This window comes from Crocuta crocuta, unplaced genomic scaffold, assembly GCF_008692635.1.
Source record: "Crocuta crocuta isolate KB4526 unplaced genomic scaffold, BGI_CrCroc_1.0 scaffold176, whole genome shotgun sequence".
NCBI classification, from domain to species: Eukaryota; Metazoa; Chordata; class Mammalia; order Carnivora; family Hyaenidae; genus Crocuta; species Crocuta crocuta.
The window spans coordinates 4,214,092-4,239,798 of record NW_027531905.1 but is presented as its reverse complement, the minus strand read 5'-3'; the positions used below and the strand labels follow the sequence as shown (position 1 = coordinate 4,239,798).

Sequence of the window (25,707 nt, the reverse complement as noted above, 5' to 3'; positions counted from 1 at the left end):
TGCACGAATGCATGTGTCTTGCTCACTCTTACCTTCTCAGTGCCTAATGCCTGGCACTAGTAGGCACGCCAGTGCTTTTTCTTAACTGACTATAGATGAAAAATATATTGGAGTACTTCCTCTCAGAAATGGACTTCTTATGATAGTGCATTAGTATGCAAACACTAAGACACTATTAAATTGTTTTATTGGCTGGGTCTCACATGGAAATGTCATGTTAAATTTAGAAATATTAGTTTTAGATTTCAGGTAATGGTCCCTTAGGAGTAGTCATGGAATCTTCATTTTCAGTCTCAGTGCTTGTATTTCTCTTACCTTTTTCTCTTCCCTTCTGTCTGTTCTCTTTCTTTCTTTAAACCCATTCTTTCCATTCTCTTTGATACTCTTATTTATTTGTTTGTTTGTTTGTTTATTCTCTAGTATCTGGAGTCCATCTTTCTCCAGCTTCTCCTGAGATTGTCCTGGATCATGACCACTCTTCTTCAGTTGGCTGCCTCTCTTCGGAGTCCGTCATTTCATCACCAGAGAATACACACACAGACGACAGCATTGTCAATCAAACTGTTCCTAAAGCACAGGTAAAGACAAGTGTACTTTTTATAAGAAGTTTGCATACTTAGAAAGTTGCCTACTGGTTTAAGTGAAGCTTTTCTGATTTCTTTCTTTACTTTTATTTACTTATTTTTCTGAAAGAAATATTTTTGTAGATATTTTAACTTGGAGGCTAATATCTAGAATTCCAAAAAGTGAATAATATGTTTTGTGGCATAATTGCAAAGAATTTTATGTAGTCATAGTTACCAAAATCTAGTTTTGAGTATATCATTAGTTAAAATTGGCTTCGCTTTGCATTTCAAATCTTGGACTTCAAAAGAAAACAATAATTGCAAAAAAATATTTCTCTGTTCAGGGAGGCTTACCCTGTGAATTTAGATTTTAGAATGTTCATTTTAATTTTAGAGTCAAAACCATAAAGACAGCAGTCATGGGGTTTATTCATTCACATATTTATTAATCCAGGCATTGTGTTAGATGCTGCAGTTAGTCCAGATTTCTGACGTGCAGGACACAACCTTGAGTCACCTGCTATCTTTACTAGAGTGATGATCAAGTAGCAGATACTGGTAAATTTCAAATTCTGACTTACAATTTAAAATATATACACATTCTGGATGTGTGTATAAATTTAAGGACTGGTGAGTGTCAGGTGTGTTTATACTTAATTGTATGCTTTCAAGCATAAGAAAACATTTCCATTTTTTTACTGCTTTGTTTGCAAAATAATAAATGCTGTAGACTCTGAAGTTTAGAGGGAGTTTTGTTTCTTAACTGCCATAATCAGGTTGTTGTAACAGTTTGAGGTCTTCTGTTGATTTACTTAAAGGGTGAAATAATTTCAGAACCTTTGCTACAACTTAATTTCCACATGTGGTTTCTGGTGCCCTTTGGATGTTTTCATTATTGGTACAGTGTAAACTTTCCCCTCTTGTGTATTTTTTTTTTAATGTGGTTTAGATTCAGCAATCAACACACACTCATCTGGATATCTCACTTTTTCCATTGGGTTTAAATGATGAGAAAAGTAATGGAACAATTGCCCTTGTGGATGATTCTGAGGATCTTGGAGCCAATGTATCAAACATACAGCTTCAGCAGAAAATTTCAAGTCTGGAGATTAAACTCAAAGTTTCTGAAGAAGAAAAACAGAGAATTAAAAAGGTATATTTACATTTGCCTAAAAAATAAATGTTTGAATTGTAAGACTTGAAACTTGATAGAGTCCCAGTCTCTGATTAATTGCTCATGAGTTGGGGTGCCTGGGTGATTCAGTTGAGCATCCAACTCTTGATTTCGGCTCTGGTCATTATCTCAGGGTCGTGAGGTGAACCCTGCATTGGGCTTTGTGCTGAATGTGGAGCCTGGTTAAGATTCTCTCTCTCCTTCTCTAAGATAATTTTTAAAAATTAAAAAAAAAAAAAAAAAGCACTGATGAATGGGAGAAGATGCTCTCTTCCCCTGGCTGTAGATTTAAGTCAGTTTTATAAGTGTATCACTTAGAAAAGTCTTTGCTAAACAATTACTAGACTTAGATATGTACTGTTAAAGATATGAGCATCTACTAGATTTTTTGCCTCTAATATTTTTCTTCTGATTTTTATTTACTTTGAAAACAGGTAGTATTATATGTATTGTGTCTCTTATACGATTAGAAGATTTATAACTTTGGCTTGTCCCTATGGGAAGTTATGTATCATGGGATATTTGCCAAGAGTACTTAGATATACAGGTGTTTTAGTGAATTATTTGTTTATGTTCTCATTTCTCTCTCCTACAAATATATCTATAAAAAGACTTTTGCAAATTTATAGAAAGTATATGTAGAGATAGTTTATGCTAATTACAGTTAATTTAGATGCTGTTATTCATTTATTAGTGTGAATAATTTTGGTGTTAAGTCAATGTTAATATTGGTCTGGAAACGATAGGGGGGGCATGCAATATGTAATATTGTTGAACCATATTCCTGTGGGTTCTTCCCTTACCAAATGTTTTCCGCTGTGTTCACTGAGACAAACTGTATATATTGTATGCCATTATAAAATATTATGACATTTATGCTTGGATTTTTCTTTAGGATGTGGAATCATTGATGGAAAAGCATAGTGTCTTAGAAAAAGATTTCCTTAAAGAAAAAGAGCAAGAGGCCATTTCTTTTCAAGATAGATACAAAGAACTTCAGGTAAACCCAGTGAATTTAAATTTAATATGTATGCCTTTTGCTGAAGTATGTAGTGTAATTTCAAAAAGTGTTCAATAAATAATTTATGAAGGGTCAGATGCTTGCTTAAATACATAAGAAGAAGGACCAACAATGGATCAAATCGATGATAAATGCCATTTTGAAAAGTATGAATCTGTGAGAAGCCATGAGTGTTAGTTGAGACTCAGTGTAGTGTAAGACACAGTTTCTGATGGATAAAACTTAGAAATTGATTTTCTGGGAAAAAAAGAAATTAATATTCTGATTTTTCTTACTGTGATCACATTGAAGGAGTTTGGAATTCTATAAATCCCAAACTGAGATATTTGACCTTTTTCATAAATTGTAATCAGTGTTTCCTCTTCTCCCCAAGTTTTCTTAATAAACTTGTTTCTTTTACAGTCCTTCCCATCTCAATTTATGGTAGCTCTGTATTTCCAGTAGCTAGGGCTGATCCATTTACCCCATGTCTGTTCCTTTATCAAAACTTGTTGGCTCTGCCTTCAAAATGTCCAGGTTTTGACTGTCTGTCATTAGGGTCACTCCTACCCACCTACTCTAATCCATCCTTATCTCTCCTTGGAATACTAAAGGCTCTTCTGACTAATCTTTATGCTTCTGTCATTGCCCACTTACAGACCGTTCTCCACATTGCAGCCACTGTGATCTGTTTAATACTTAAAGCTGATCTTGTCCTTTCTCTGCTCTGACCCCTTCATGGCTTCTCATCTCAAATTAAAAAAGCCAAGTAAGTCCTTAAAATGGTTTACAAGGCAATGCATTCTCTTTTATCATCCCTCATCTTTTCCCTTCCTCTTTCTCCTCAATCATTTTGGCATATCCGTCAATTCTCTGCATGGTTTTCTTTTTTATATCATTCGGATCTCTGTGCAAATACCACCTTCTCAGAGAAGACCTTTCCAGATAATACTGACATCCCTATCAACCTTCTCATATTCTGTTTTGTTTTTCTCCATAGCACTTTTTACTTTTGACAAACTATATATTTAGTTGTTTATTTGCTTAGATCATTTTAATGGTCTCCTAAGTGGTCTTCTAGCCTGTATCCTTGCTCTTCTCCTTAATGAGTTTTTATTTCAGCAGGTAATGTTTTTAAAAATGTAAATCAAATCATGTCCCAACCTCAATTCTCAGTCTCTTTCCAATATAAATCTTCTGGCTTCTCCAATTTTTCCAGCTATTTACTTACACCAAACTTCTTAATAAGGTCCAGGTGAATGTGTGAGTCTGTGTTGGAGAGGGCATTCCTTGGCTATTGGAGTGGTGAGTAGAGGGAAATGGTTTGTGATTCATTCTCAGTCTTCTGACTGGAATGCTCTTCTATCTGCATAGATCTGTTTAAAAAAGGAAAAAAAACAAAACTTGAAAATAAGGGAAAGTGTGAGCTGTGTTCCTTCAATGTCTTATGGGGATATTGTTTAATAGACTTAGGATTATTTTGGAGCATATACTTTATTCGACTCACTGTTTACCATTGACTGGAAGTCTCAGATATATTGACATTCCATGTTAATTAGTTTTTTTCTAGAAGAGATGTAAGTAATTTCTGTTGGTATGATAACCTCAAAAATACTCTTTATTGCCCTGTACGACATTGGCCAGTTTTGTCTCCAATCTACCACTCTTTCTTAGTCTAACACATCATTATTTCTTCTCTCTCTTTCTATATATAAGAAGTATTTATGGAATATATATAGGGTAATATTGAATACATATAGAAAATATGAAATCTATATGATATATGTGAAATATATATTTGATATAGATATACACACACATATCTTCAAATGTTCTTCGAACCAGTCTTAACATCTGATACCCTAAATCTTAACATAAATTATTCATTTATTAATAAATGAGGGACGCCTGGGTGGCTCAGTCGGTTAAGCGTCTGGCTTCGGCTCAGGTCATGATCTCACAGTTCGTGGGTTCAAGCCCCGCGTCGGGCTCTGTGCTGACAGCTAGCTAAGAGCCTGGAGCCTGTTTCAGATTCTGTGACTCCCTCTCTCTCTGACCCTCCCCTGCTCACGCTGTCTCTCTCTCTTTCTCAGAAATAAATAAAAAACATTGAAAAAAATAAATGAGAAGAATAAATCCTTGGCATATGTTCAAATTGTATTTATATGAGTCACATTTTTACTGTTTGAAAATTATACTTTTAACATTCTCACTGAACCTTAGCTTCCTTCAAATACCTGCTCAAATGCTATTTTCTTGTGGATGCTTTCCTTGACCATGCAATAGAAAATAAGACCATCTGTAAATTATTACCATTTCCTAGTTACCTTTCTTTGCTTTTTTCCTCTTCCTCTTAGCATTTATTCACCTGTTACTTTGTTTTGATTTGGTTATTTTTTGCTTTTTCCCACCAGAATGTAATCTGTGAGATTAGGAACATTCCTTCCCAGTGCCTAGGGCAATACTTGGCATATGGTATGAGCTCACTTAATATTCTTGAATGAATGAATGAATGAATGAATGAATTCACTAATATAATGCAGCCTGCCCCCAAAGGGCTAATTATGTTGTGTACAGCCACACTTACCAGTCCCATACTTGGAATTGTAGTGTTTATTGGAAGATGTAGTATTGAATATGAGTGGTTTTTTTCTGCCTATAGTGAGCGACTTATTCTGGGCCTTTAGTGAGACATACACCTTTGCAAACTCAGTTTAAGTTTTTCAGTGTATCTATGAGAGCAATAACATATCTGAGATAGGTTCTAAGACCTCACATATACTTTGACCTTTTCACTCTAAAGACCAGTATAAATTCCAGGTGGTATTGTCATGGTTGTCATTTTGCTTTTACCATTAACCGTGATAAGAGTAACAGCTTGAGTCTTCAAAACTCACATTCAATTTAAGAGGATATTAAATTTCTCCTTTAGAGAAAGTAGTACTTCCAAAGAAAACTTTTTTCAAATGATTTTACTTGCACACCAAGAAGGGTCTCTTCCCTTTTTCTACCACGTGAATAAAAGGGCAGGTTGACTTGGGGCGTATTTTATCACCTTGGCTAGGTAAGTGACAGAAAAGTACTAGGTGGTCTCATGGCCAAATTGAATTAAAAGGCAAGCATGCTATTTAGCAAAGCTTTTGGTTGTTGTTATAGTTCTACAGGTCCATGTTGTTCTCTCTTTTTTTTTTTTCATTCTNTGAGTTAACATTTTTTTAAGTTTATTGATTTTAAGAGAGAGAGGACATAAGCAGGGAAGGGGCAGAGACAAAAAGAGAGAGAGAATCTCAAGCAGGGTCCGTGTTGTTAAATGGAGCCCGATGCAGGGTTGAACTCACAAACAGTGAGATCATGACTTGAACCAAAACCAGTAGTCGAATGCTTAACTGACTGGTCCAGCCAGGCGCTCCAGCAAAAGTGAGTTTTTAAGTAGGGGATATGTATTAAATTTCTTGCTTGAATTTATGGTCTGCAAATCATCCTTCAGCTATCTGAAAGTCAATATATTCTCTGTAGTATATGGCAATCCATATATTTTGTATATTAAGACGTATAGAACATACGGATCTTCTAAACATTTGTAGAGATTAAGGAAATAGAAAAAATTTTCTGTTTATGATGACAGGGTTAATACATTGGTGCCTATTTCTGTATGGTGTCTTAAATAAGACAAAACATTTTGGAATACAAAGAGAGTACTGACAAGACTGGATCAAATTAGCTGAAAATCCTTTCTCTTTAAAAAATGTATTATGCTTATGTTTTTATAAGAATAATGTTTATTGTGGAAAATGTGGACAATTCAGAAAAATAAAAATAAAACAAAATGCCTATCTATTCATCACCATAAATAAGCAAGGTATTTTCATGTGATCTCAGTATAGGGCTCAAATTTTCAGTTTTGTAAATAAATCTAACTCTACTTAGACCCTTCTTGGGTGTGCCTTTGTTAAGATTTTAATCTACCAGAGAAAGAGTATTTAATACATGTAGTGTTTGAAAGACGTTTAACAAACTTTTTTTAAACAACATTAGCTATTACAGAGAATTCCAGCAGTGTTGTTTTATGTGATATGGTCTAATTACCAGGATAGGTGGAGGGGTGTGAATGTGCCTATACCAGAAGGAAGTCACGAATATTGTGAACTGTGCAGTACAATGGGGGTGTGCACTACCTCTCCTTTCCTGTTCTGTCCAGGGTGTGTAACCTCACCCCCTCACCCGAGGAAGAAAAGTGAGTCATGCTGTGTTTGTCAAAGGGAGCTATTTAGAGCACTTTTCATGAAACTTGAGTAGAGAACTCCTCTTGGTACAACTTGGATGCCAGTTTCTTTTGTCTTCTCTTTTTGACTCCCATAGCAAGTTAGTCTGCAGGTGTGAGGAGCCCTGAAGAAATTTGACAGCTCAACAGATCGCACATCTCATAATACTACCACATTTAAGAAAATGAATTAACAGACAGTTGATTATTAAATTATCACCTCTGACAGTTGTCAGAGTTGGTAGCTATGGCTAGCTTTGGGAATTTTGTGGGATAAACATTTTAAAGGCTGGGGCCTATTCTTCCAAATGCCATTTCCTATTGAAATGCCTCCTGGTTATAGTATGTTGATTATTCTGTTCGGGAATTAATTAAAACAAAACAAAACAAAACAAAAGCTGTTATGTGAAAATACAGTTTTCATTTAATATAGTATTTAAGTTGATCTCATGAATGGAATTTATACTGCTTCAGGTTACTACCTATATTCAATTGTTTATATCACAGGTTATATAAATTAAATATGAATAGATATTATTCTTAATGTTTTTGTATACTTTTTAAAAGTGAATACTAGTCAGGTGTCGGACAGTTGGCCCTTATCCCGAGGCTATTTTGATAACTGTGCTTTATGCACTTGACTGAGGGTAGATTTGAGCTATGGCTCAATACCTCTGAGCATGTAGCTTGGGGAGCTGGTATGTGAGGAATTACCCAATTCTGCACAGGGAACCCATTTCTACCCAAAACGTAGTTGCAGTCCTGCCAAGATGTAGAGTATACTGAAGGAAATACAGCTTAAGCTTCTCTTGAAGATACCCTGTTCATTCACCTCTCTTTAAGAATGATTAATAGCATTCTGAAAAAGAGGGAAAAAAATGAAAGGAAAATAAAGATTTTATGTGTTGGTTGGTCTCATATGCCTTACATTTAATACTGTATTTAAAAAAGATATTTTTATTTTTGAGAGAGAGAGAGAGAGAGAGAGACAGAGTGTGAGCAGGGATGGGGGAGAAAGAGAGAAGGAGACACAAAATCCAAAGCAGGCTGTAGGCTCAGAGCTGTCAGCACAGAGCCCAGTGGAGGGCTTGAACTCACGAAGCATGAGATCACATCCTGAGCTGATGTCAGGTGTTTAACTGAGTGAGCCACCCAGATGCCCCATTTTTAATATTGTATTTTAAATTGGGTAAGATTTTGGGAAATGACTACATTTCAGTTGTTAGGAAACCTGTTCCCTTTAAAATCTTTATAAAGGGAGGGGCAGCTGGGTGGCTCAGTCAGGTAAGCCTTAGACTTCAGGTCAGGTCATGATCTAGCTGTTCGTGGGTTTGAGTCCTGCGTCGGGTTCTGTGCTGGCAGCTCAGAGCCTGGAGCTGCTTCAGATTCCGTGTCCCCTTCTCTCTCTGCCCCTTCCTTGCTTGCGCACTCTCTCTCTCAAAAAGAAATAAACATTAAAAATTTTTTTAAAAAGATGAAAAATTTTTAAAAAAGTTAAAAATCTCTATAAAGGACGAGTCATTATAACAGATGCACCTAAGAATTTTCTTTCTCATTCCAAAATAAATTGAATTGTCAAATCCCATGTAAATTGGGAAGACTTTTTTAAAAAAAGTATTAAAAAAATAAGCATTGAAGCAACAGGTTTATGTATTTTTAAGAAGTTTAATTCAAGACAAGCTGGTACAATTACATATATAAAAAGCATCATTTGGAAGATACTTTATTTTATGTGTCAGTTATACATTTCTTAAAAATAAGATTTTTAGGTCAAAGTAATACATTTATTTAAAAAAAAATTTTAATTAATTTATTTTTTAAGACAGAGAGAGGCAGAGCACAAGTGGGGGAGGGGCAGAGAGAGGAAAACAGAATCCAAAGCAGGCTCCAGGCTCCTAGTTTTCAGCACAGAGCCCGATGCGGGGCTCGAACCCACGAACCGTGAGATCATGACTTGAGCCAAAGTCGGACACCTTAATCGACTGAGCCACTCAGGTGCCCCCAAAGTAATACATTTGAAAATATTGCTTTATGTAGTAGTTTTCACTGATTTCTTGATTTTATCTGTTTTACCTCACTGATTTGACTTCCTTTGAATTTTGAAGCTGGGGTCCTCAGTGATGGCTCACATTAGAATCTTTGGGAAAAGCTTTAGAAAGTGCTCCCAAACTATCTCTCACCAGTTGAAAGATGTGTGTTCAGGTGGTTCAAACAGCAAAAGTACATGCACTACAAAAGGTATACATGTACTACAGTGCCCACTCCTCATTCCCTGCACAATCCACTTACCTCCTCTTCTCAGCAGGGAACCACTGTTGGTTTCCTTTATCCTTCCAGAATCTTTCCTAATGCATACAGAAGCCAACTATGAACAGATGAATGAATGCATAAATACCCTTCCCCTTTTAGATGGTAGAGAAACACCCTTTACTTATTCATTTTTAAAAACTTCCTCCTTATTTAAGAATATTTCTTGGATGAGGGCACCTGGGTGGCTCAGTTGGCTAAGTGTCTGACTCTTGATTTTGACTCAGGTCATGATCTCACTATCCTTGAGATTGAGCCCTGCCTCAGGCTCTGCTCTGACAGTGCAGAGCCTGCTTGGGTCTCTCTCTCTCTCTCTCTCTCTCTCTCACTCACTCTCTCTCTTCTCCCTCCACTGTCAAAGTAAATTTTAAAAAATTAAAAAAAATTTTTTTTCTTGGAGGTCTTTCCATAGTGGCTCATTAAGATACTCCTTACTCACTTTTCTTTTTATAGTTATCTAAATATATTATTCCATTTTTTTTCTATTATGAAGTATTGCTGTCAAAGTCTTAATTTCAATCTGTTTATTATTTTGATTATTACTTTTCTTTAGAAAAACAAATTTCTAATTTGGTCTTTAAAGTCAAATAATTTTATTAGAATATGCCATGGTATTGGTCATTCTGGGTTGATTTCCCTAAATTCACAATGTGTCCTTTTAATATACATAGTTTTAAATCCTTTTTTAAAATTTCAAGGAGTTTTTATTAAATTATAAATTTACTCCTTGTTTTATTTCTTATGTTTTTCCTCCTCTGGTGACCCTGATCTTTTATGTGTTGGATAGTGTTTGTCTTCTGTTAGCCTTTAGTGTTGAATCCTTTTCATTGCTTTCTTCATTTCTTTTTGATCTAAAACATGTTTCCCCTTGTATTTTATTTCTCTTAAGGCATTTTTAGTTTAGCTTATTTGGTCTTATGTTCTTTTTAGTTTAGTCATGATTTCTGAAATGATTCATTCTGTTATAATTCTTTCCTGAAATTTCTCCTATCATTTGAGTCTTTCTGTATTATGAATTATGTTGTTCCTTGGTTTATGGCTTTCTTAATATCTTTTAGTTCATTTAGAAATATAAGCTAGAGTTTTAAATTTCTTTTTTTAATTAATAGTTTTGCTGTGCTTCTATTTTCTGTAGGTCTGTCATTCGGTTCCTTCCTCTCTATGTCTAATGTTCTTTGGGGTTTGACTTTAATACTTTTCTGTTATTTGTTTTTATACGACATTAGTTTTCTTGAACTTTTAAAAGAGAAGAGTGATTGGAAATAGTTTTATGCTCTCATGCTTAGATAGTTCTTTGTATAGAATTTAACAGATTTTAACAATTTTAAATGATTAAAAATTGTTGCCACATTTATAGATTTTTCTGATTGTTTTCTTCTACTTTTATCTTGAAACTTTCTTTTTCTTCTCTCTTTATTGTCTCTGGCCTGATTAGTTTGGATTCTATTCTCAGCTATTTCTCTTCCCTCCAGGGCTTTCTGCTGAAAGTATTCAGGGTTTATTAGGCCCAGGGTGTGCTAGGCCATTGGTAACTTACTGAGGACCACCTGTACTTCCTGTTGGACTATCGGCCCTTCAGTTTCAGCTGCTGTCCTTATACTGGCCTGCTGATCTCTCTGGTTAGTATCTGTTAGGTATTTTGGAATTCTCATGTTTGTCTGATAGCCTGTTGGAGCCTGTTTTGTGTAGGAATAGTAAGTGGACGGCTGCTTTCTTCTTTCTTCTTTCTTCTTGCAGAAAGTCTGTTGCCATGAGGGTCCTGGGACTATTCACAGTTTACTTGTTCATATTTTGGCATTCATAGTGACATCTATTTTTTGTAAAAGCTATTGAATAGGAGTTTTTGATTCTACTTTTTTTAGGTGCTCTGTGTTTTGGTGAGGGACTTTTGAGAGATCTGAAAATGATGCCACCTCTACTGCCATGTACCCACTATTCACTTACTGTTGTTTATTTTTAAAGGGAATTATCTGTGATAATAAGGGTTACATATACCTTTTTCCTGTGGGTACTTACCTCTTAGGGAGTTAGGAGTAGTTTGTAGGGAGTTGGAGGACTCAATTACACTTAATAAAATTTGAGGGAAAAGACCATGTTTTATTTTTGTATACTATTATTTGGTACTTGCAAGTGCCTGTGAGAATTGTTGAAATGAAGAAGATAATGTCTAGAGAATAAAAATAAAACTACTTGGGAAAACTACTGCTTTATTCTTTTCAATTTTATAGAAAGTAAGTTATATCATATTTTCCCGAGAGTCACTTAATTTCTCATGCTTCATTCCATTTTTTAAGTAAAAAATGAATTACTTAAAAAAAATTAATTTGAGGGGCACCTGGGTGGCCCAGCCTGTTAAGCGTCAGATTCTTGATTTTGTCCCAGGTCATGATCTCACAGTTTATGAGTTCAAGCCCCATGTGAGACTCTGTGCTGGCAGCTTGAAGCTTGCTTGAGATTCTCTCTCTCCCTTTCTCCTTGCCCCTTCCCTGCTTGCACTCTCTATCTCTCTCAAAGTAAGTAAGTAAACATTAAAAAAAATTAATTTCACAAAGAGGGTGTTTATGAGTGTATCTATGGAGCTAGTACTTATTTGATTATTTGTTTTCCTACACATGTAACCTGTATTTGTACGCTTTTACCCATGTCTGTAGATATAGACCACAACAGCATAATTGATAGACTTACTAAGGACCTTCAATAATTCCTTCTCACCTCCAAAAGTATTAATTATCTTAAGAATAAACTTTGTTTTATACTATTTTTTTTTTTTTTACTGTCTCTGTTCTCTAATTTAGCAGTTAGAAGTCTTTCCCTACCTTAGGTGGTTAGCAACTTTTAATGAGGATCATTTTTAGAAAATAAAAATTGTATATGGTTTTTCAAAATGAAAAAAGCTTAAACTCTTGTATATAAGTAAAAATGAACTATTGGGGCCTCATCAAAGTAAAAAGCTTCTGTACAACGAAGCAAACAATCAGCAAAACTAAAAGGCAACCAACTGAATGGGAGAAGATATTTGGAAACAGCATATCAGATAATGTTGTTTCCAACATTGTATGTTTCTAGTGTATCCAAAATGTATAAGGAACTTATCAAGCTCAACACCCAAAAAACAAATAATCCAGTGAAGAAATGGGCTAAAGACATGAACAGACACTTCTCCAAATATAAAAACAGAGAGGGGGACAAAAACATAAGAGATTCTTAAATATGGAAAACAAACAGAGGGTTACTGGAGGGGTTGTAGGAGGGGGGATGTGCTAAGTGGGTAAGGGGCATTAAGGAATGTACTCCTGAAATCATTGTTGCACAATATGCTAACTAACTTGGATATAAATTTTAAAAAATAAATAAAGATTTTTTAAAAAGTTATATTGATTTTCTCTAACACATATATGAAACACATTATTTTGTAAACTTCAAAAAAGTTAGCTTGTTTGGTACCGTTTAAACAATGACAAAATTATGAAAGCTCCCCCCAATTTTATCATCAAAATGGACAGTTTTTTTAAAAAAATAAAAACAATTTCTTTAGTACTTTTCTAACCAATGTAAAAAATGTATACTTTAAAATTGGATTATTTGTTATAGTATTAATATGAAAGTAATATGAAAATTGAACTTTTAGTCCCCCCCCAAATGCCATGATTGGGGGCATTTTTGAAAAGTGTAGTGTTTTGAAATTTCATTCTTATTCATATTATGAAGGCAGTATGTGATTTTTTATCATTCCTGTTCTAATAATTCAGAAAATAAAATTGTTCTTTTATTTACCAAAGGTAAATTGATTAATTTTGAAATCATTGGAAGAATACCATCTTCCATTCTACAGGCTAATTGGTCATTGTGAGAATGTTTTTCCTCCTTCACACAATAATAGAAGTTGTATTGTTTGCAGTATTCCCTCAAATCTATGCTAACATAGATTTTTTTAAGACAAATCATCAATTTAATAACAAATTTTTTTAAAGGTTTATTTTGAGAGAGAGAGAGAGAGAGAGAGACTCCACATTGTCAGTGAGCCCAGTGCTGGGCTTGAACCATGAACTGTGAGATCATGACCTGAGCTGAAACCAAGAGTCAGATGCTTAACTGACTGAGCCACCTAGGCCACCCAGTAATAGATTTTTGAGGGGACAGAAAAGACATTAAATGTGTATTTCAATACATCCTAATTTTGGAGATCTTAAAGTATGATGAAATATACATCATACTTTTGATTTGATGCAGTACATAAAATTTGTGTTCCAAAAACTTCAACTATTTCAGTAAATAGGGAAATGAAGAGTTTTCCCATTTTTAAATTTAAAAGTAGTTCTTCAATTTAAATAATTTTGCCTCATTAAAGAAATTTCCAACAGAAATATAATATTAAATTCCAAGAAATGGATTGAGAGTCTATCTTAAATTTAGGTCCCACCTAACTTCTCAGTATGATTCTGTATAAAATTTCTACAGCAAGCATGTATTACTGCTATATATTCACTTGGTCTTAAAATTTTTAGTCATTTTTAATTGTGAGTGGTTCAAGCCTAGATGCTAATCGCATAGCTACAATTCCTTTAAACATTGTTCGTACATGTGCACTTGAGATCTGTGCTAATGTAGAGGATTATATAGACACATTTCAGAAATGCTATAGAATTGTCATGATGATTCTTATTCTGTGACATTGAATTTCATCTTTAATTTATGTTAAAAATTTAAATAACTTTCAAAATTGTCTCTATAGCATATAATTTGATAAAATATAATTTTAGTATTTATTTATAGTCATTCCATATGCTATTAGGATGTTTGTAAGCGCATTTATCACATTTGGGGCATATTTCATCTTCTTAGTAGATTGTAAATTATCCAAGCAGTATTCTTAGATTGCACACAGATTTTTTTTTTAATTCACTAATGTTTTTGAGAAATGCTTAGTGGTTGTGTGTGTGTGTCTATGTGTGTGTGTATGTGTGTGTATGCATAATGGTATTGCCAAAAAAATTGGAAAACATGGACTTATGATGTGGGTAAGCCTCATTCTCATCCAGTGGTGAGGCAAATCTTTTATTTTTGAATACTCTAGTTTACAATCTCAAGGGATATATTTACTGCATTTCCTTACTTATCTGAGGTCAAACTCTGACCTCAACCATTCTAGAACAAAGCCACAGACCTCAACAGTAAATTGGAAGACTGGTTTGAAGCAAATTTATCTAAAATCAATGTATTTCACTTGATAGGTAAGTCATGGAACCTTTGTCTCTCAGCCAGACGATTGAGTATAAAGAAGTAAAGGCTCCCACACTCACAGTAGCCAGAAATGAATGTTGAAGGAGAATACACACCCAAAGCTTCAAAATCTGAGAAATTTTTGAATAGTTTAGGTGGCTTCCAAGGTCTATGTTTTCTATTATTTGTTTAATGGATGATTCGTTTAAGGCTTTTCTCAGGCAGGAACATTAAATGTGGAAAGAGATGACTTAAGGGATATTTGCTTTGTGTTAATAGATAAGAAGAGTTGCTTTGTATAGCTCTACTGTCCCTTTTTCTTTACTTGTTGAGAACGGTGTGTGCTTTTATATATTCTGTCTGAGGGACAGAAGAGACTGTGATTTTGAAGGGGATAGGCAAGGAATTTACTGTCTAAAACCTGTTCGCAATACAGGTATAGTGGCTTAAATCTAAGACTCTGGAAAGATGATAATATGATGTTTATATTTCTGAGCATTTTTTGATTGGTTTAGCTTGTTCATTACTACTTCATCTTCATGCTTCAGCTCTCAGCTGACAGAGGCCACTTTTCGAGATAGCCTTCTTCTAACTTCCCATGGCTGACATAGTTTCCTTCTTTCCCCCTTTTCTCGCTCCTGGTTTACTTTCCTCTAAGTAGTTAGCAGAAGACTGTTTATGTATTTATTGTTTGACTATTCCTCTTTTCTCCCTGAATGTAGGTTCCCGGAGGGAGATATTTTCTCATATTTAATCATCACATTATCAGCTCCTAGAGTAGTGCCTGGCACATAAAAAATACATGTTGGTTGGTTGATTGGTTGACTGAAACACGTGGCTTATGGAGTGCTGTAGGTTCAATCTGTTGATTCTCTCTGAAATTCATATGTTGAAGCCCTAACCCCTATGTGATGGCATTTATAGATGAAGCCTTTGGGAGATAATTGGGTTTCAGTGGGTATATGAGGGTGAGGCTCCCACAAGCAGATTAGTGTTCTTAGAAGAAGGGACATCTGAGAGGCTGGTCACTCTTCTCCGTGTCCTGTGTGGACACAGCTGGAGGACAGAATTTGGTAAGCCAGAAAGACAGCTCTCACCAGAAACTGACCATCCTGGCACCTTGATTTTGGGTTTCTAGCCTCTAGAATTGTGACAAAGCAAATGTCTGTTGTGTAAGACACCAGTCTGTTATATTGTCATGGTCGCCTGAGCAGACTAAGACACACAGTGCAGGTGTTATATATTTAAAGCTATAATTCATTGTTTCACAATAAAGTTAACACTGTTGTCATCCATCCATCCCTATGCTAAAGTTTATTTTGATTCAGTTTTAAAAAGATAAAAGTCAAATATGTTCTAGTTTATAAAGCTTCTAAAGAAATGTATCGTTTCTGAAGGAAGTTTTTGTGATAAAAGTATTAGGTGCAATGTATAGTTTCTTTCAAGCTAATACAAGTATGATCGTTGTATCCTATTAAATAACATCTTATAAGAGAATATTAGATTTGATTTCAGCTGTGGATACAGAGTAGAGAGCATTTTAATAATGAAAAGTAGAGGCAAATATACTACTTACTCTACCTGCTTCTAAAATTACCGACTAGCTGCCAGGGGGTTTCACAAGTTACAGCGGGGTCTGAATTCACAGAGCAGCACGAAACCTGTGGTGTCTGAAAAAGGCAGCCTTCATGGCAAACACTAGCCTGCTCTTTACTGCATAGGGATTTATGGATGTGGCAACAGCTCCGGTCCTGCTTGTGCTTTAAGAATTTACCAAGGACCTCACACAGTTTTGAAGTCATTGACCCCTCTTTTGCTTTCGGTTTCATTAGACTTTTTCCCTCCATCATCTCAAAGCTGTTCCCCACTTGGTTTTTGAAGTCTCTTTCATTTTGTTGTAGTTTCTTTTTCCCAAGTAGTCTGCTTCCTAGACGGTTTTTTTTCAGTAGGTATATATTTTATAGGTGTCTAAATATATGGTCTCTGCCTTCTTTATTATTTCTTCTGTCTTATAAATTTCTCTTGCTCTTCTTCTTAAAACACATACTTTTTCTAACAACATAGTCTAGTGAAAAATTCAAATATTTTAGAAAACTGTAGTGTCGTGAAAGTTGCCTATAATTTCATACCTTACAGATAACAATTTAAGACCATCAATTTTTTCAGTAGGATGTTTTACAAATTTACACTTTCACCAAGAAATAAATGAGAGTGCCTGTTTTACCACATCTTTGCCTACACTAGGTTTTATCAATATTTATAATATCCGTTAGAGAAGTAAAATGTATCTCTTGCTCTTTTAATTTTTATTCGTATATGTGATTTTTTTTTTGCATGGCTATTAATCATTTTCATTTCATCCCTGAATTTCCCCTATCCCTCTTCTGTCCATTGAAAAAAAAGATTCTACTGGGTCTCCTGTGTGCCTCAGTCGGTTGGGTACCTGGATGGCTCGGTCAGTTAAACACCCAACTTTTGGTTTCAGCCCAGATCATGATCTCACAGCTTTGTAGGTTTGAGCCCCACATCAGGCTCTGTGTTGGCAGCCTGATGACTGCTTGGGATTCTCTACCCCTCCTCCACTGACGCTGTCTCTCTCTCAAAGATATATAAACTTCTTAATAAATTAAAAAATTCTATTTATCTTATTTTTAATAATTTATAGTAACTTTTATATATAAGGGTTATTTACTATTTGCACTTTTCCATATATTCTGAAGATTTTTTCTGATCTAGTTTTGATGTCGAAGGTGTCTTATAGCAAATTTAAAAAGTAGGTTAGTCTATATCGTATGAATTTTGAGTTAGAAAATATTTACCCTTGTCTTATTTCAGTCCTTTTACAATTTCATTTTACATTTAACTTTTGCGTTGGTGGTATAGTGGTGAGCATAGCTGCCTTCCATTTTACATTTAACTTTTGATCCATCTTGACTGTCTATTGATAAGATGAGATAGGGTCCAATTATGATTTTTCCAAATACCTAACTTATTTATCTAATAATCCCTCTTTCCCTTCCTTGTCTGGAATCAAGTACCTTTGCTTGACATATACTATATTTCCATATATGCTTAGATATACTCCAGATACCAACATTTCTGTTGGCATGTGTCCCCACAGCAGTACTAGATACATTGTTGTACTTACTGTTGTTTTATTGAACATCTAGATTGAATAGGACTATACTTTCTTTTCTTGACTAATCTTTTCTTTTAATCTCCCAATTAAACTTTAAAATTATTAACCAAGTTAAATTTGAAAAGAAAACTCTTGGGATTTTGGTTGCATTTTATTAAATTTTTGTACTTATGTATATAAAATTGACGTTATTGCTCATATTTAATCTTTCTACTTAGTTTAGGTATGTTTCTCCATTGATTTCAGACTCCTCAAATATCTCTCAACTACATTTGATGGTTTGCTTCTTATAGCCCCTGGACATTTACTGTTAAGTCATTTCTAAAAATTTTAAGAGTTTTTGTTAGTTTCGTGTATATTAATATACTCCATATCTAGAATTGGATTTCATGTAATATAACCCTGCTTTCAGTCTGGAGGGTTAGTGCTCTTGAGCACCTAAAATTGCTATTGATTTTGTGCTTAAATTCAGTGCACAAACTAGAATACATATACTCCGCCAGAAAGTATGTCACACAATGAAGATAGAAACATAATTTCCTGTGAAATGAGTAAAAGAATAAATGTAAGCAGTTACTATATAGTCTGATGAGGTTTAGAATGGAGATAGTGTACAAGGTATGGAAGATCACTAAGGAGGAAAAGTCATTAAATTTAAGACTCAGAAGATGAACAGGATCTTTGTCAGGTGTTCAGGGGAGGCAGGGAAATCTTACAGAGGAAGCAGCATTTGTGAAATCCTCAAGTTATGAAATCGCATGACCTGTTTGAAAAATTGCTAGTCCTAAGGTTTCAATAGAGGATTTTTGGTTTGGTATATTAGCATAGGATATGAGGGGCATTTTAGTATCTGAATCTGAAGAGGTTGCTGGAGGCTGTTAAAAAATGTTTAGTAGTTGAGTAGTACTGAACATACTTGAATATTGGAAAGATATTTCTTGCAGTTGGTAAGTATGAGTTGGAGGGAGATGAGATGGAGTTAGGGAGACTTCTCTGGAGCCTGATGGACTAGTCTGAGAGAAATATGATGGAGATCTTAATGAAGTGGGGAAGTGTAAACAAAGAGGGGGAAAGCAGAGATTTTGAAAGCTATGTAGGCAGCAAAACTTAGAAAATTTAACGGTTAGGAGTCAGGAAGAGGATGGAGTCTAGGATGGCTTGGTTTTCAAGTTTGCAGAATGCTCTAGAATCTTACTCAAAAACTTTCATTCTGAAGCTTCTTTAAACATAGGATTCATAAATATTGATTACTTCATTTACCCTAGTAATTAATAACAGTGATGTGATACGAAATTGGTGGAGTAAGGGACTTAATCGTTAAAGCTTCTTGTTTCTCTTCCTCAGTCTCTCAAAAGTTTTTAATACTTTCCCTCTCATCAGTGTCACTGTTCGAGCCTAGGGAGCAACCACCTTTCACTCGGATTGCTTCACGGAATTTTGCTTTGCTCCAATGTAATCCATGCCAACCCAGAATAATTAATTCTTCAGATATGAGCATTTCATATGATGTCTTAAAATCCTTCAATTGCTTTCTGTTTTCCTTAGGATTAAGGCCAGCCTTTCAAAATGACTTACCAAGTCTCATTTTCCTTGCTGGTAAAATAGAAGTAATAATAATAATATTTCCTCTTTGGGTTATTGTGAGGATTAACTGAATTCATGTTCTGAAGTGTTTAAGGACATAGCATAGCACATAGCTATGTTTGTTCATGTTTTTTATTGTTGTTTTGTGTTTTTTTCTGTTTTAATTTGTGTTATTTTTGCTACTTGTTTAGTATCTTAACTTGATACTTAGACTGTAAGAACCATGAGGTTCCAGGGTGGCTAGAGCAGAAGGAATGAGGGGAAAATGGAGGAGGAAATAGTCACCTAAGTAATAGAGATGGGGCATGGAATGGAGAGAGCTTACTTTTTTTTTTTTAATGTTTATTTCTGAGAGAGAGAGACAGCATGAGCAGGGGAGGGTCAGAGAGAGAGGGAGTCACAGAATCAGAAGCAGGCTCCAGGCTCTGAGCTGGCTGTCAGCACAGAGCCCGATGTGGGGCTCGGACCCACGAACCTTGAGATCATGACCTGAGCTGGAAGTCAGATGCTTAACCGACTGAACCACCCAGGCGCTCCATGAAAGAGCTTACTTTTGATGATTACTTAGGGACACTATTTTTATAAAAATACATTTAATTTTACATTTAAAAATGTATAGATACAAAAATGTGTTTAAAGAGTATGCCACAGTACGAAATACTGTAAGAAATAACAGACTTTATGTTCTGCAGGACAGGATACCTGTTGTCATTTTATAGTATGTATATGCTTTGTGAATGAAATCTGGTCAGCAGTAGTAACATTCTTCATTTCTTTATGAGTGGCTCAGACATGGCTCTGCATACTCTGTTTCAGCTCCTTATCTCTAAAATATTTCTGCAGGAGTCATATTTTTCCCCCCAGTGGATCTCTCATTTTTTCCCTCTGTGCCATTCCAAACGTGGTGATTACTTTCTGCTTAGAAGTAAAACACAAGTCCGTCTTTATTCTTCTGCAATTGTGAGATAAGGCTGTGGCTCAGCCTAGGATTAGTTTTTAAACAAGATTAAACTTGATGGACCATTTGGGATATTTCTTATACAGTTCATCTCTTGTACACTTTCAGCAGATTTAATGTTTTAATTATTTTTAAACCCATTTTTAAACATTTTTAAGAATATTTTATTATTGAGATAGAGACAGCATGAGTGGGGGAGGGTCAGAGAGAGAGGGAGACACAGAATCCGAAACAGGCTCCAGGCTCTGAGCTATAACTCAGCACAGAGCCCGACGCGGGGCTTGAACCCACAAACTGTGAGATTATGACCTGAGCTGAAGTCAGACGCTTAACCGACTGAGCCACCCAGGTGCCCCTAAACCCATTTTTAAAGACGACTTTAAGTCTCGATTCTCTTGATGGAAATTTCACAGCTAGTTTTTTTATCTTTTGCTTTGCTTTTAAGAAAGGAGAGCTGACCAGTGCAACAGATTTTATTGTATGGCGAATTCAAAGAATGTCCTAATACCATGTATCCTTAATAATATAGAGACACTCTGCTAATTTTAACACTACAGTTTTACTTTTTTTTTAATGTTTTATTTATTTCTGAGAGAGAGAGAGAGAGACAGACAGACAGACAACGTGAGCAGGGGAGGGTCAGAGAGAGAGGGAGATACAGAATCTGAAACAGGCCCCAGGCTCTGAGCTAGCTGTCAGCACACAGCCTGACTCGGGGCTCAAACTCACGAACCGTGAGATCATGACTTGAGCCGAAGTTAGATGCTTAACCCACTGAGCCACCCAGGCGCCCCTACAGTTTTACTTTTAAATCTCTATGTCTTTCAAAGCTATCACAAATGTAATTGATGTTTGCACTGCTGTTATTAGCCTTTCAAAGAATACAGGGAAAATGAGTCTTACAGAGGTTCCCATCTCCCTTACCTCATATCTAGGGAAAGATAGCTGGACTACATTTCAACTCAGCTTCCCATTTCAGTTATTTATAATTTTGGTTGTTCAGTCACCTGCAAACAAAGATTTTCCACTGTAGTTTTTACATTTCCTTATTTGCAACAGAATTTTTGAGTATTTTAATAAAATTTTAAACATTAAAAAGAAAAGTGTAAATCGTAGAAAACAGGATTAGGGAATATACAAATAGGATGGGCTATTAAAGCCAAGAGAAAAATCAGGACATGTGTAGTTACTTCTGAATGTTTGTTAAGACTGAGATACAGGTTTTATCCTCAGATCACTTTTAACTAAACGGAAAGGGCACATCATAATTTCTAAAGAAAAGCTTATTACTTCCTTAGTGGAAGATGCATAGAAATTCAGTAGAATTTTCAGAAATGAAGCCTTGGAATTTGGATGAAGGGCTTATGCTCAAGCAGTATAGTTGTAGTGAGTGAAAAGTAAATTGGTGGATAAAACTTCTCTATGCACACTGATGTTCTGTTTTTCATTAATGGAGAGGCATCACATTTTCTACATGCCAGTGATGAAAATATGTATTATTATTGTATTTTGTGAAGGTATTAGATATGCAGTAAACTGACGTCAATTTTTGTCTTTTTGTTTTAAGTTTAACCTACCTTTATAAATGAGGCAATGAAATCCCACATGTCAAATTCCATTAAGAAATATATTCCTAATCTTTGCTTTTAAAAGGCCACTCAGTTATAGGATAATTTCATTGAAAATAGATGCTTAAAATAGGAAATTTTCCTTCAGTTGATGGCTTGAACGTAGAGGCCAACGATAAGCTTCAGACAAAGGAAAAGAAATGAGAAATGATGGTGTTTGGGGAAAAATTGTGATCCATTTACTTTCCACTAACCTCATAAAATTGGTCTCTTTCAAAAATAGAAATGCATTTTTCATACCTGGACTCTACATATGATATTGAATGGAAAATGAAGAAGTCTTCCTGAAATAATACCGAAGAAGCAAATTAAAATGTGAATCAGTTCCCTGTTATGTAAATAATGATTCAGTTCAATGTTGGACTTCAAGGGCCAATAATTTTTATGAAAGTATTACTAAAGCAAGGTGTTTGGATTGGATTTTAAAGTCTATGTCCTTTGGTTGACTTTGTTTCATTTTATTCATTTTAGAGTACTTGTTTATAGTATTGTGGCATTTATTTCATTCCCACTGAATTCTTTCTTTTGTATCCTAGGAACAAATATGGACATACAGGATCTAAAACCTAAAGATACAGTCTGTATGCGAAGTTGTTTTTCCATATGCTGTTAATCCTGTTGCATATATCAAAATGTATTATATTTTATATCATTGAGTCTGCATAGGCTACATATACTTGGCATACTTTTTAATGGTATAGTAACGGTATCCGTAATTATTGACCAAATGATACAAAAAGTATACATTATTAAGACCATTTTGACTTAGCATTGACATCGGTGCTAAAACAATAATAGAGTGCCTCGGTGGGAACACCAGTGGGTGGGTGGGTGTTGTGGCAGCTAGATTGGTAAATAGGCAACAGAGTATGTTGCTCTTTGGAGCTTATTACAATCTAATGGGTGATCGGTGTTTAGTTACCACCATTTGTGCTTCAAAGCTTTGCCCTTTTTAAAAAACAACAACAACAACTTAGTCATGGGAGAAAGTCTTGACAGGAGAATATTAGTCATCACTAGTGCAGATCATAAAATTGATTTTAGCTTATTCTTTCTGATTTTTTTTTAATTTTAGCAAAAATAAGTTCATGTTCCCAGATTAGAATTTATTTTTATGTTTTCAGTTAAGTATCCAAGTCCAGGCATCTGTGATCTGGTGGTTTTTTTCACTTTCTTAAAAAGATCAGAAAATATTCTGAGATAAAGAAAGTCACTCGTAGATTTCTTCTTGTATTTGTTTCACCTTGGTCATATAAAAACTGATGAACTACAGGCTAAATACTGGTTTCTAGCCCCAGAGGCATGTTTAAACGCTATCTTAACTCCATGCTGTGGTTTTTGAGTTGTCAGTAATCTTTGGGACGAATACTGTGGACCAGTTATTCGGAGCCAATGTACTATCCTCCTAACAGAGGTTCATGTGAGGAAAAAAAGTCAGGCTGGGCTAAAATTACAGGACAAAGGAGAAGTGAAAGTGTTGTATTCTATGAAAATGGTGATGGCATTGTAGTTTTTGCCATAATTCCTCTTGAAAAATCATTTTTAAAACACCGTGGAAGTGCCACAGATCTAGAAATACAATTTTTCCCCCTTGTTTTGAAGCCTAGGACATAATGGGAATGATAGTCATAACAAATTAGTCTATTTTTGGAAGGATTACTTTGTGTACCACAGTTCTTCACCCTGAGCTAGGAGACAGTTCACTGTTTCTGTGCAATTATATTTGCCCCAGGACACTTATTTAGTAAGCATAAGAGAGGTAAAAGTAGAACCAGATATCCGTTGTATTAAATACATCATTTGGAAAAGTTTGCAGAGATTGGGATTATTAAAATTTGTTTAGTATAAAATCGACTGACCTGGTTTGATGCCCATTCCTCCCCTCTGACTTTTCTAGGCTGTAGCTCCTTTAGTGAATTGGGAATGCCCGTTCTCCCTCTGGTTAGCTCTCTCTGGTTGGCCTGTGATGGCACCTTTTCATTTCTTGGTCCCAATGCAGATTATGCATGGTTTTCCTTGAGCAGTGCTGAGATTTGCCTCAGCAACAGAGTTTGCCAAGGACTTCTTTTAGTTAAAGAAGTCATCTCCTGGCTCTCTAAGTGGTCTAGGGTGCCAGTCTTTTCCGTAGATGGTCTGATTGCTCACTTAGTTTAGCAGCTGCCTAAGCAAGTCAAGAGAACCCAGAGTCAGGAGAACAACCCCCAAAGACAGTATCAGAAATTGACTCCCAGTTTTTTTCCCAACCCATCATACAACAGCCGTCTTTAATCTTGTTGACATGGGCTCTCTTTTAGAGGGTCTCCTGCCTTCAGATATCTCCATATCAGAAATGGGCACCGGTCACTTAATTTATGTAGGCTCACAGACTCTAGAAGACTCCAGAGGGTGCATGCCAGGTTCTCAACAACTCCCTCACTGTCCTTGGCTTTGTACTGATGGCAAGATGAAGGTGTGTCTGCATGTTTTATAACTCAGCAAGGATGAGGAAAGACCAAGATGCCAGTCTCCCTTTCTTCAGATACTGCTTTCTGTGAGTGGTTCTCTTGCAGGCTAATCGCACCTACTTCGGGGAGAGGGGAAGGAGAAACTTCTCTCCCTGTCTTTTCCATAGACTGCAGGCTCCTATTCTTTCCCTATTCCTTTCCTGGTGGCAATGGCGTAGGTATTTGAAATTGGTTAAGGAACAATTCTGCCAACATTTAGTAAACTGGGAGTGAGAGGGCACATTGTATGTCTTTAGATTTGAGGCTTAATTGCAATTCAGAGATAACAGAAAAAGTCCTATCAACATAATTTCACAAGCCTTGTTTTTTTTATCTTTGTCTATGTGTGTGTGGGGTGGAGGGAGGAGTGTTTGGCATAGTGGCCATGATTTTTGTTTTTTTGTTTTATGTTGCTTATGCCTGAGTGGCTTTGTCCAGAAATTTTACTGGCTGTGAAATAAATATTTGTGGGTAACATGTTTTCCCACTTGGAGATCAGCTTCTGATCCTCCGTGAGGTACAACTTGTGAGGCCTCACATATCTGTCCCCGGAGGCAATAGTTTAAGTCCAAGCATGTTCAGTTGAGACAGTACTCAGATGTATTAGAATATTTGGGCTCTGACCTCTTCAGGGATTTTGTTAAATGTTTTCTGTCAAGGTCAGTGTACCTGTTTGTTTTTTTCCCCCCCGCCCTTCCCTGGGTTTAATACTTTTGAACTTTGGGTCTTTTCCTCACTATAGCGGGTAGTTTTGAAGACTTTATTTTCACTTACCTCATCTAGCAGCTATGTAGTCTCCATTCAGAAGAAGATAAAAAGAACACTGACCGCTGGAAAAAGGCATCCTGAGACATTGGAAAGAAGCTAGAGGCAGAGAATCCGGTGCTGACCCCCTTTCCTCTCCCAGCGCCCCACCCCTTTGTGGCCTTGATGGTGCTGACTTTGGTTTAGGAATTAGGAGACTCCAGTGCTTATAAACATTCTCTTAGACGGAGGGTCATGGATTATTAACGTAAGTTCTTCCAGAATGGTTGATACAAACCTTAAACATGAGAAGGTTTATAGTCAGATGTTTTCTCAGATCTGGCAGGACACCATGTACCTTACCATGGAACTGAGGACTGAGGGAAATAATATGCTTTAACTAAGATGGTAAGTGGCCACCTCACTTTTATTATTTTTTAAATAAGTTATCTTTTCTTGGGTTATTAGATTAGGAAATTAAAGGGGATTCTGGCGAATGAATAATCTACCTGGAACATTGAAGATAGTACCTTAGTTTGTTTCTCTTGAGAATATTAGAATTTTCAAAAATTTGCCAGTGGGGCTTAGATGAATAGGGTTGGGGGCAGTGCCATGACACACTCCTCTGTGCACCCCCCCCCCC

The 25,707-nt window shown here is 35.7% G+C and overlaps 1 protein-coding gene across 4 annotated transcripts in view; it reads left to right on the top strand.

The window, feature by feature from the left end:
* The window catches only part of CCDC91 (coiled-coil domain containing 91), a 342,402-nt gene that overhangs the window by 122,460 nt on the left and 194,235 nt on the right, over positions 1 to 25,707 (top strand). For 2 of the 4 annotated variants that reach the window (XM_077774523.1, XM_077774525.1), the window contains 3 exons: positions 421 to 578; positions 1,584 to 1,719; positions 2,636 to 2,740. In XM_077774523.1, the coding sequence (XP_077630649.1) occupies positions 421 to 578; positions 1,584 to 1,719; positions 2,636 to 2,740 (399 nt within the window). Of the gene's footprint in view, positions 1 to 420; positions 579 to 1,515; positions 1,720 to 2,635; positions 2,741 to 25,707 lie in introns of all 4 variants that reach the window. The other 2 variants (XM_077774522.1, XM_077774524.1) reach the window with 1 other exon arrangement.